The following is a 13007-nucleotide window of genomic DNA, read 5'->3' on the forward strand; positions in this document are numbered from 1 at the left end:
GTTTCTATTTCTGTGAGTTAGGAATCAAAAGCTATCATGTAATGAGAGTAAGTGGAATACACCCAGAGAGATAGCAATAGCATTTTATAATACATAGCAACTCTCCAAGAAATTCATGTATATAACATATAACGCATTTTAAATCACAATGTGATCCAATGTTTATTAGTGAAAACATTTAAACCTGCAATAGGAATCAGTCAGCTGAGATTTGCAATTGTGTCCTGCAAAAAACAGTTACAGGTAAATTAAGTTTCTTACAATGAACATTTTTAATTCATGTTACTTTAAACACAATTATAAGCAGTATGGGAACGCCAGCATTAGTAAGGGGCACAAAAACAACAAAAACAACTCTTATGCTTGTGTGATGTTTTGGTGTATGCTTCATACTGCTAAACTATGAATATTGCTAGAAACAGTACTGTAACTATAAGAGCCAGATACAAACCTATTACAAAATCAATCCTGCAGAGGATTAGCAATTAGAAATCTTGTTGCAGTTTCTTCTAAGTGATAGGCATTGTTAAATCCCAATGGTGGCTCAATAAGCATGTGAAAAACTACATGTAATGATATTATGTACTACACCTGTGTGTGGAAACTGCTGCAAATCGATTCATCACACATGTTTGTGAGTCATGTGAAATTGTATTGAAAGACAATTACAAGTAAAGTCCTAACATAATGCTGTTTAATGCAAATATGTTATAATGCCAACTAATGTTTAATATACATATATTTACTTACATATAAATTGACCAGTTTTTTGATCCAGCTCTCAGGTAGACAAGATTAAGCAATCAATTAGTTTTTAATCAATCAAAGCCCACAGGTGGGATTAATCATTCATTGATTAAACCTCCTAATGCATATATACATGAGAGCAGTAGACTGACTCCGACCCTCACTTCTGTGCTTTAAACCTACTGCATCTTCATATGTAGAAAACAACTAAAACTGGATTGAAGTTTTTCTTTTCTTTTATGAGTGGCTCATGGTTCATGTGCCAAAGCAAGAAGTAAGAACCAGTTTGATGGATGTTATCTAGAAGGGATTCTTCCTGCATTGGGACGTTTTAAATCTGGTTTTACTGTAAATGACGAAGCAGAGGAATAGGTACAGTATGACTAAACAGTGTAAACAGTAGTTGTCTTGGATTGAGGAATCTTAACCGTCTTAGTGCACTGCAGCTTGCTGTTGACTTTCTTGTTTGAAGCGATCACGACTATGGGAGAGACAGAGGCGTAGAGCGAGGAAAAGAAAACCCTCACATTATTCAAATCGACAGGGACCTTGTGCTGAGTCAAGGAGTAGACCCAGGTTATGTTGTCGACTCCGAAGAAAACCACGAAGAGGATGACGAAAGTGACCACGATTTTGGCCGCCCGCATTTCTGGCGGGTTCTGGTTCTGCTCGGAGCTCCGAATGCCCTTTACCTGCTGGCGGTGTCGATAGAGAACGAACAAAATGTACACGCTGGTGACCACCATGAAAAATACGAAGAAGAGATCTCTGAAGAGGACCATGGTGCCGGTCCCTACATAGGACGCTTCGTTAGGATACTCCACAATACAGTAGGTCAGATTGAGAGTGAATTTGAGACCGGTGATGTTCCGGATCTGAGATGTGTACACGATGCCTTGGATGGTCGTTGCCCCATCCAGGAGCCACAAGAAGACAAAGGATGGCAGGATCAGCGTGGGGAGCTTTGGCTTTAGGCATGAAAACCGAGAGGTTGCCGGAGCGATCAGGATGCTCTGGTAAGCGCTGAGGAGGAAGGTCATGGACATGGACATAGCCCTGGATGTTCTGTAGATGAAAATGAGAAACTTGCAGATTGAGGAGCTGTAGAATCCCCTGTAGTTCAGTGAGAAGAGGGTTTCTGGGATTCCTTGGTTGAAGATTATCAGTAGGTGTACAAAAGTCATCATGAAGACGATGCTGTCGGCTGGCAGCAGTTTGCGCTCCACGCAACCGATGTGTCCAAACACCAGCAGAACGATGAGGTTTCCCGGGATCCCTACTGCAATGAGAAGGAGGTTGGACGCAGCTTTCAGGATAGTTGGCAGATCCATTGGCCTCTTTAACCTGCTGACGATCCCTGGAAAATGACGGAGAGTTAACAAAACAAAACACCTTGCCACCTGCCCATGCTGCCTTAAATTAATTTATTTGAAGTCATTTGTTTAACAAAACAAATCCAAGTTATCAGCAAAAAACACATCTGTGTTAGAATAAATGCTTTAGCAAATCTTTATATGCTACGTATGCTATAACACTGAAAATTACCTGCACATATCTTATTTTATGAGACATAACTTCCTTAATATCCAGAGGCTGTTTACATCTTCCAAGCTAAAAGCACATGTGTTCTACATACCTTACAGAGCACTGAGCTGGCTGGGATTGCAGGCTCAGGGCGCATACTGTATTTATAGTTGAGTTTAATAATGCAGGTGGGAAATAGGACCCCTGGCCAATATTAACATATACCCAGAAGAATAAAAATACAACTAATGGTCCTTAACATATTCGAGCCAAACAAAACAAAAACTAATCGCTGTACCAGGTAAACTGATTTAATGAGTAGCAAATGCATGGAATACTAAACAGTACTTTATGTAATAAACTCATTATAGAACCTTAACCATTATTATTCCATCTACTTCTATCGTTTGTCTGGTTTGTAGCTTAATAACCAGTGTGTGTATATGTATTAAAGTAGCTGTGCATTATTCATTCACCTTTACGTTCCTTTTCCTTTTCATTTGGTAGATACATACAGAATATGATCCTGCTTATATTTGAACTCCTGTTGTCTGTGTAGCCTAAGAAGACAGTGTGTGGTACAATTACAAGTTTGGACAGTTATCCTTCTTAGAATGGGGATTGCCAAAACTGTGGGGTATGCTGATAGATCCAGCTATATGGGTTTGGGGAGTCCGACTCACTGTGTGTGCACTGTTTTTACATTTTGGCTGTGAGCCAGGGTTTAAGAGAGGTAAGAATGTAGGGAGTTAATGGTGTTGCTTATGTGATGTACTGTATACTGGAATGATTACTAATTGCTCTGCTATGGTTTCTCCAGGGTAATATATTGGGATTATAATGCTATACCAATGGTTCAAAAGCACATTTCGGTATCTCTGTATGTCCACGTGGTTTTTAAATAATATATTAGTCTCAGTTTCTTTACCTGACCAAACAAGATGATAAAGAACGACTTTTATAGCTGAACTGTGATCATCTAAGAAAAAAAGACAAAAAAGATAGATAGATAAAAAGACTTTCAGTCCAAATGCCCACACCCTCGACAATGGTTAATACCTGTAGCAAAATACACACGGATCACCTGCCACCATTCCCACTGCTTCCCATTAAAGCAACGGGCAATTAGACCCCCTTAATTACATATTGATAATTGCACTGTGCTTATGTGCTTACAGTCTGTGAAAAACAAATGAGCAGGTGTTTAATGAGTACACATTACTGAAAGCTGACGCAGGTAGTTTGTAGTGTACAGTACATGGAGTAATTGGGTCACAAGCCTACTGCTGTACAATAATGTAGAAGCACTGTGCAACAGTGCAAAGCTGTTAAGGAGAGGTCATTTGGCATTCTTCTTCAGACAGTTCCCAGCAAATCCTTGTCAGTGCTTTACCATGTTTTTTACACAGTGCAATGTAAAGAAAGCATGCTAAAGCATTGTCAAGAATAATAAAGTAATAATATATGTAACAAAACAAATATATTGCGTAGGACAATGCTGGTATCCTGTGGGTATCACTAAAGGAGCCACTTAAGAGAACAGATTATGTGAGGGAGACGCAAATTGGAACCTCTGGTATTAGCTTCCTAATTAAAAGGAAATAATAACAATTAACAAGCCGTGAGTCCTTTGGAAAGCTAAATAACAATGGGAGATGCTGAGAAGGGTATTAGGAATATCTGCATTTACAATAAAAATATAAACGGTCTTAAAACCTGAAATATGTTTGACTTAAAATGTTCTGTTAAGGAACTCTGTTTTTTCCAGCCTGAAGGCTACAGGCTTACACGTGGTGGTAGTGTGGGATACATGTAGTCTCTCTTGAGCAGGGGGATGCTTGATGGGGCTCTGCAATAAGGGATGGAAACATATGGCACAGAAGTTTGCGAAGTCCCAAACCCCCAGTGTACTGTTACAGGACTGTTATACTATCAATCAGTCAATCAATCAATCAGTATTTATTTTATATATAAATACTTATATTTATATATATTAATATTTATATATATATATTTTTATATAGCTCCTTTAATAGTGGACCACCATCACAGTAACAACAAGAACATCCATAATACTTTAAATACAGTTGGCATTAGAAATGCATAATACATGCATTGTATTGTCGTCAGTAGGTTACAGTAAAAAAAAAAAAAAAAAAAAAAGCATAATACATTAAATACAGTGGAAAGTTCATAATACATGATAGTAGCATAATACATAAAATAGTACTTTACATACAGTGGAAAGTGCTGTACTATGCAACTTTAACAATCCCTTTCATGTGTGCAGCTGAAGCTGGATCATTGTAATTTGTTGAATCAATACAATCCTGATATTTCCGATAGACATGGAGACCAATATCCCAGAGCTATTTCAATTGCATAATACTGTTGTGATCTTGGATGATTCCGTTTTGCGATCCGGTTTCCATTCTGTATTCCAGTTACGCAGGATTGCAAAATAAAATAGAGATGCCATCTTCCCAATGTCATATTCCCACTTTGTTACTGAGGACATGTTGGTTTGTCTCTGATATTCCACCTGGGTTTGCAAGGAACCATGAAGTTAATCTCCAGGAATGGAACAGGGAATCCTTTGGAATTTCACTTTAGTTGTAGCGTCCATTGGAGCCGACTGCATGTTCCTATAATCATATGCATGCATGCTTATTTAAAAAGCAATATGAATGGAAATCTAAAAATAAAATAGAGATGCCAAATTAGATAACTACTACTGTAAGGCACTTTAAACCAGTAATTATTTCAGGGATTTTAACTAATTGTCCATACAGCACTCTTGCATTCTTCCTGCAAGAAGACTGTATGGACAATTCAATAATTGATAAATTAATATTTATCTAGGTTTATTACTTCTCTTACTAACAATATTTAATTTTGATGTGTTCCAAATATCCACATTCACGCGCAGACACAAGGAATGGTTAATCAATAGTAGTATTTTCTTAAGTATACAAATAATAAACAGAAAAGTTATAAAGTAAATCTCTTAGTCTCTAAGCACAAAGACAATTCCAAAGCTCTCTCTACATTCATGTTTGACTAGCAGGCAGTTGAAATATGGCACCGCCTGTCTCCTGTGTGTCTGCTCTGTCACACACACACACACACACACACACACACACACACACACACACACACTCCTCTCCACAACAATGTCTTCAATTCCATTTTGGTTCAAACTCAGCAACAAAACTTTCAATTCTTGACAGAATCAACAAACAGCTGCAACAAAGTCTTCAGTCCTCGGTATAGGATCCACAACAGTGCCCATCCGCGCTGTCCTCTTCATTGAATCTTTTAGCTAATCAGGTAGCAGGGCACAGCTTCTTTTGGACACTGTGGTTTCAGGTGTAAAGCAGACCCAGACTGGTTTGTCTGGTAACAAGCGCTGTCTAGCCGGGCCTCAGTCTCGTTGCTTGTGGTCATTGACTTGCTGCAGCTTGCTTCCTCGTCGTGGGTCGGTTTAAGTAGAGTCCCATCTTGATTCTGTTTTTAGGGTAGAGTCCTGGAGTTGCAGCTTTGCTTAGCTGAGTGACAGCACCTTGTTTAGCATTTGATATGGAGCGCAAAAGTCTTATCACTCTGCTAAGTAGCCACTTTGATGAGATCGTTTGTGTATCTTGCCTTTTTAACTCACAAATCTTTGAGATTTGTCCTTTGTCTGCTTCCTTTCGTCCAGCAGCTTGTTGCAGTTGGGACTGGTTGACATCTGTTCTTTATATCTTCCTTGCACCAAACCGCTTGTGTTTGCAGTTTTGCAGTATCTTCACTGTCCTTTCAGCCTCATCCAGTCCAGATGCCCTCCTCCTAGCCCTGGTAATCTTCAGTTCAGTATTCCTGCCAGAAACCAAAGGAGCTATTTTTCTTAAATCACAGCAGTTTGCTCTTTTTCCTAAAATACAGCAGTTTTATTAATTAGTCCAGTTATATCATTAATTCACACGATCATATTCAGGGAATATGTTCTACAAGACAGAATATACATTAATTATGCTACTAATAATATATACATATATATCTATATATATATATATATATATATATATATATATATATATATATATATATATATATATATATAGATATATATATATATATATATATATATATATATATATATATAGATAGATAGATATATACAGCTCTGGAAAAAATTAAGAGACCACTGCAAATTTTTCTTAAATCAGCATCTCTACATGTATGGCAGCCGTTCCATTCCAGTGTCTGTTGAATTCCAACACAGGCACACCTAATTCTACTGAATGAGGTACTGATCAGGGGATCACCTGAACCAAATCTTATTTAACGAGGAAAAGTATAAAAACCACTCCTGTGGTCATCACTATCCTCTTGCAATAGGACCAGCTGGATGGCAAAACAGTGCTAGTAGTACCTCAAAAGTAATTGGAATCAAAAAATAACTATTGACCATGCCCAAAGAGTTGAAAAGGAAAGTTTTGAGTGAGGAAAAGAAGGGTTCAATTCTGGCTTTACTGGCAGAGGGATACAGTGAGGGTCGGGTTGCTTCCGTCCTTAAAATTTCAAAGATGGCGGTTCATAAGAACAAGGTCAAGCAGCACACATTGGGGACAACAAAGCTACAGACTGGCAGAGGGCGAAAACGACTCTCCACTGACCGGGATGACCGCCAACTCATTCGAATGTCACTCAGCAACCGTAGGATGACATCAAGTGACCTACAAAAAGAATGGCAAACGGCAGCTGGGGTGAAGTGCACGGCGAGGATGGTTCGAAACAGGCTCCTAGGGGCAGGGCTGAAGTCGTGCAAAGCTAGAAAAAATCCCTTCATCAATGAGAAGCAAAGAAGAGCCAGGCTGAGGTTTGCAAAAGACCATAAGGATTGGACCATAGAGGACTGGAGTAAGGTCATCTTCTCTGATGAGTCCAATTTTCAGCTTTTCCCAACACCTGGTCGTCTAATGGTTAGACGCCTGGAGAGGCCTACAAGCCACAGTGTCTCACACCCACTGTGAAATGTGGTGGAGGATCGGTGATGATCTGGCGGTGCTTCAGCAAGGCTGGAATCGGGCAGATTTGTCTTTGTGAAGGACGCATGAATCAAGGCAAGTACAAGGTTGTCCTGGAAGAAAACTTGCTTCCTTCTGCTCTGACAATGTTCCCCAATGCTGAGGATTGTTTTTTCCAGCAGGACAATGCTCCATGCCACACAGCCAGGTCAATCAAGGTGTGGATGGAGGACCACCAGATCAAGACCCTGTCATGGCCAGCCCAATCTCCAGACCTGAACCCCATTGAAAACCTCTGGAATGTGATCAAGAGGAAGATGGATGGTCACAAGCCATCAAACAAAGCCGAGCTGCTTGAATTTTTGCGCCAGGAGTCACCCAACATCAATGTGAAAGACTATTGGAGAGCATGCCAAGACGCATGAAAGCTGTGCTTGAAAATCAGGGTTATTCCACCAAATATTGATTTCTGAACTCTTCCTAAGTTAAAACATTAGTATTGTGTTGTTTAAAAATGAATATGAACTTATTTTCTTTGCATTATTCGAGGTCTGACAACATGCATCTGTTTTGTTATTTTGACCAGTTGTCATTTTCTGCAAATAAATGCTCTAAATGACAATATTTTTATTTGGAATTTGGGAGAAATGTTGTCAGTAGTTTATAGAATAAAACAAAAATGTTCATTTTACCCAAACACATACCTATAAATGGTAAAACCAGAGAAATTGATAATTTTGCAGTGGTCTCTTAAATGTTGCCAGCCCTTATACTAATTACCCCCCCCCCCCACACACACACACACACACCACAGAGTGACACTTAGGGAGGATCAATTAATCTGTAAGTATCATGCATTTCAGATAATTAAATTTATTAAATTTGCCATTTATCTTAAATATTTAACCAGAAAACAAATATATGCTTGCTGTCTGGAGAACTAGAATATAGCCCTACTGTATGTGAATATATTTACTGGAACAAATTGATATAGGCATTAAGTTTGCATATAAAGGCAGCAAAGCATTTCCATGTTGTATGTTTTCAATGAACAGGAATAAAAAACATGTAATGTAGAAAATAAAAATGAACTTTTGACTTGATCAAGTATAAACTAGCTGAACATTTTTTAATTGAAGGCAGAGAATGTTTTACTGTTTTTTTCTGGTTATGTTAAATACAGCCGTTTGTTCAATATTCATTTTGTTGTTGCGCTTGCAACACCATATTAAATGATACAAATGTTATATTGCTATAAATAAATCTATATTACAAATAAATATATTTGTTTAAATCTTACCTTGATGCTTGTTCACAAAGTGTCAACCAGCATGTTGTCCTGTTGCAGGCGAATAGTTCTTTGGTTTTGTATTTTTACACCCACTGCCCCAAAGGGTAGCCCCAGGGAGAACACTCCCACTGGGGGTGACGGGGGAGTGTCTGGGGGCTGGAGAAGCAACAGGGATTAGGAAACATCCCCTACTGCATACTTTGTTATGGAGGCACACGTGCAATTATTCTGTATAGGAACTTAGTTTGTTTGAAATGTCTAATGAAGGACAACACAGCTCTCAATTGCAGTAGACATTTGTTCAGCACAGCTCAAAAGCACCATACAGTTCAGAACATCGGGCAGTTTTGGGAAAGTTATCATAATACAGTATTTATTCCCATTCACTGGCCAACAGCATTGCAGCAGTAATGAACATGGATGCAAACTTCAAAAATGTAAATTCAGAAATATGCATATAGACATATTGAATGGGGCTACATGTACTAAACAAGGTACCCTGTTACATTAAGTTTCTCTAATGATTGTGCAATGACAATGTTGTTATGCATAGTTACAATGTATTGAAAGTGTGCATGAGATTCCTCCAGTACCCTGCGGTTTGGAAGCTGTAGGGCGTAACTAGAAGACAAGAAACACAAATGCGCAGTCTGTTTGACTGCGTTTCACTGTACCATTATAATAAGCATCAGCAATTCAAATACAGTTACTGTATGCATAACTAAAAACTAACATGAAGGCCTGTTGAATTCATAGCACGCTGCAGCCACACGCATCTACATACAGTAGGTCCCCTCTTTTCATCATGGTAAACTTTGATAAAGGTATCCTTGTCAAAATCATTGAATGATTCCGTTTTTTTTTTTTTTTTTTTTTAGATACTGGTTCAAGAATAGCCAGTACTATAATTTCGTTCACTGTGTAATTCTCTATTGTTAATCCAGTAGCTGCTGTGAATATGCAAAGGGATATATCAGAGTGATAGCTAATCCGCAAGAAATACCCATCTCTTAAACAGATTTGGCCACACCTGTACTGTGCATGATAACCGTGCTTAAACAGGCTGGTTGTGGTTTAGCATCTTCAGTACTACATTTTAGTATACCTGAATAAAGGAGTTTCTTGTAATTTTGTTCTCCTGAAAGCCAGCATTTATAAGAATTACCATGAGGGTGTGCCATAATCCCTTTATCATTAAATAATATGCTTACCTGCAGTGACATAACAAGCACTACATTGCTCATACAAGGAGGTGCTGTACTGGGTTTTTTTTTTTCTCCCCTAAAACATGCATGCTTATACATTAAGGAACATTCTGAGTAGACCAGTGCTGGACTGGCAATGGAGTGTATATTTCACACATTTAAATGTTTTATTTTATTATTGTTTTAATATTTGTATGGTGCATCAGGAATTGTCATGGTGTAGTTGATGTTGAGGGAAGAGTGTACCGGCTGTGTCACAATACTTTCCCAGTGTAGTCAAATAGACCATAAATAAATCCCCTTGCATATTGAACTCTGTGCAACATTTCAGAGTGTGTATAACTGCTCTGATCATATTTGAGCAGATTGTTATTTGGATGCTTCGCTGCTGAATGAGGTCGATCATATCTCCCTGCTCTCCCAATTGGTGGTTACACTGCAGTCCTGTTATAAAGCTACCTGTGAAGTTTGGGATAGGACAGGTGCAGTCGAGGGCCTGTCAGGGCTGTGTTTTCTGAGGCAGGTAACAGCTGACATACACTGAAATAAAAAGAACAGTATGCTTCGATCCAAGGAGATTTCAAATGAGAAGTATTTGTGTATGTGTGGTGCTTGGGGAGGTTGTGCTACTTATTCCCCACGCAATGAGGGTGACGGCTGAGTAACTTTCAACGTGAGGCTGTGATGTTCTGCTTTGTTTATTAAACAAGCTAAATGTGCACTTTTCTTTAGTTTTTCCTCTACTGTGATCCTTCAGGGAGTTTCTATTTCTGTGAGTTAGGAATCAAAAGCTATCATGTAATGAGAGTAAGTGGAATACACCCAGAGAGCTAGCAATAGCACTTTATAATACGTAGCAACTCTCCAAGAAATACATGTATATAACATATAACACATTTTAAATCACAATGTGATCCAATGTTTATTAGTGAAAACATTTAAACCTGCAATAGGATAGAGACAGCTATCCTACTGCAATTGTGTCCTGCAAAAAACAGTTACGGTAAATTATGTTTTTTACAATGAACATTTTGAATTTATATTATTTTAAACACAATTATAAGTAGTATGGAAACTCCAGCATTAGTAAGGGGCACAAAAACAACAAAAACAACTCTTATGCTTGTGTGATGTTTTGGTGTATGCTTCATACTGCTAAACTATTAATATTGCTAGAAACAGTACTGTAACGATAAGAGTCAGATACAAACAAATTACAAAATCAATCCTGCATAAGAGTAGCAATTAGAAATCTTGCTGCCGTTTCTTCTAAGTGATAGGCATTGTTAAATCCCAATTGTGGCTCAATAAGCATGTGAAAAACTACATGTAATGATATTATGTACTACACCTGTGTGTGGAAACTGCTGCAAATCGATTCATCACACCTGTTTGCGAGTCATGTGAAATTGTGTTGAAAGACAATTACAAGTAAAGTCCTAACATAATGCTGTTTAATGCAAATATGTTATAATGCCAACTAATGTTTAATATACATATATTTACTTACATATAAATTGACCAGTTTTTTGATCCAGCTCTCAGATAGACAAGATTAAGCAATCAGTTATTTTTAATCAATCAAAGATCACAGGTGGGATTAATCATTCATTGATTAAACCTCCTAATGCATATATACATGAGAGCAGTGGACTGACTCCGACCCTCATTTCTGTGCTTTAAACCTACTGCATCTTCATATGTAGAAAACAACTAAAACTGGATTGAAGTTTTTCTTTTCTTTTATGAGTGGCTCATGGTTCATGTGGGCAGGAAGTAAGAACCAGTTTGATAGATATTATCTAGAAGGGATTCTTCCTGCATTGGGACACTTTAAATCTGGTTTTACTGTAAACTACGCAGAAGAATAAGTACAGTATGACTAATCAGTGGAAACAGTAGTTGTCTTGGATTGAGGAATCTTAACCGTCTTAGTGCACTGCAGCTTGCTTTTGACTTTCTTGTTTGAAGCAATCACGACTATGGGAGAGACAGAGGCGTAGAGCGAGGAGAAGAAAACCCTCACGTTGTTCAAATCGGCAGGGGCCTTGAGCAGAGACATGGAGTAGATCCAGGTCATGTTGTCGACTCCGAAGAAAACCACGAAGAGGGTGACGAAAGTGACCACGATTTTGGCCGCCCGCATTTCTGGTGTATTCTGGTTTTGCTCAGAGCTCCGAATGCCCTTTACCTGTTCGCGGTGTCGATAGAGAACAAACAAAATGTACGCGCTGGTGACCACCATGAAAAACACAAAGAAGAGATCTCTGGTGAGTTCCATGGTGCCAGTCCCGAAATAGGTTGCTTCGTCAGGATACTCCACAAGACAGTAGCTCAGATTGAGAGTGAATTTGAGGACAGTGATGTTCCGCATCTGAGATGTGTACAGGATGCCGTGGAAGCACGTTGCCCCATTCAGGAGCCACAAGAAGACAAAGGATGGCAGGATCAACATGGGGAGCTTTGGCTTGAGGTACGAGAGCCGGGAGGTGGCCGGCGCGATCAGGACGCTCTGGTAAGCACTGAGGAATAAGGTCATGGACATGGATGTAGCCCTGGATGTTCTGTAGATGAAAATGAGAAACTTGCAGGTTGAGGAGTCGTAGAAACCTCGGTAGTTCAGTGTAAAGAGGGTTTGTGGGACTCCTCGGGTGAGGATTATCAGCAGGTGCACAAACGCCAGCATGAAGACGATGCTGTCGGCTGGCAGTAGTTTGCGCTCCACGCAACCGATGTGTCCAAACACCAGCAGAACGATGAGGTTTCCCGGGATCCCCACTGCAATGAGAAGCAGGTTGGACGCAGCTTTCAGGATAGTTGGCAGATCCATTGGCCTCTTTAACCTGCTGACGATCCCTGGAAAATGACGGAGAGTTAACAAAACAAAACACCTTGCCACCTGCCCGTGCTGCCTTAAATTAATTTATTTGAAGTAATTTGTTTAACAAAACAAATCCAAGTTATCAACAAAAAACATATTTGCTTTAAAATGAATGCTTTAGCTAGTCTCTGTATGCTACATATGCTATAACACTAAACATATCTTATTTTATGAGACATAACTTCCTTAAAATCCAGAGGCTGTTTACATCTTCCAAGCTAAAAGCACATGTGTTCTACATACCTTACAGAGCACTGAGCTGGCTGCGATTGCAGGCTCAGGGCGCATACTGTATTTATAGTTGAGTTTAATAATGCAGGTGGGAAAAAGGACCCTTGGCCAATATTAAC

General features: G+C 39.0%; 2 protein-coding genes across 2 annotated transcripts; both read right to left on the reverse strand.

Annotated features, from left to right (window-relative positions):
- Window positions 1-1130: 1130 nt before the first annotated feature.
- On the reverse strand, window positions 1131-2078 carry LOC121304659 (olfactory receptor class A-like protein 1). The gene has a single exon (XM_041235926.1). The coding sequence runs from the start codon at window positions 2076-2078 to the stop codon at window positions 1131-1133; it is 948 nt and encodes a 315-aa protein (XP_041091860.1).
- A 9580-nt stretch (window positions 2079-11658) lies between these two features.
- On the reverse strand, window positions 11659-12606 carry LOC121304660 (olfactory receptor class A-like protein 1). The gene has a single exon (XM_041235927.1). It carries the CDS (start codon window positions 12604-12606, stop codon window positions 11659-11661), a length of 948 nt encoding a protein of 315 aa, XP_041091861.1.
- Window positions 12607-13007: the final 401 nt, after the last annotated feature.

Source organism: Polyodon spathula, chromosome 39, assembly GCF_017654505.1.
Source record: "Polyodon spathula isolate WHYD16114869_AA chromosome 39, ASM1765450v1, whole genome shotgun sequence".
Lineage (NCBI taxonomy): Eukaryota > Metazoa > Chordata > Actinopteri > Acipenseriformes > Polyodontidae > Polyodon > Polyodon spathula.

What these genes read in the sequence shown, in the direction of transcription:
- LOC121304659 (XM_041235926.1), bottom strand. Translation starts at nt 2,078, where the DNA reads ATGGATCTGCCAACTATCCTGAAAGCTGCGTCCAACCTCCTTCTCATT.
- LOC121304660 (XM_041235927.1), bottom strand. Translation starts at nt 12,606, where the DNA reads ATGGATCTGCCAACTATCCTGAAAGCTGCGTCCAACCTGCTTCTCATT.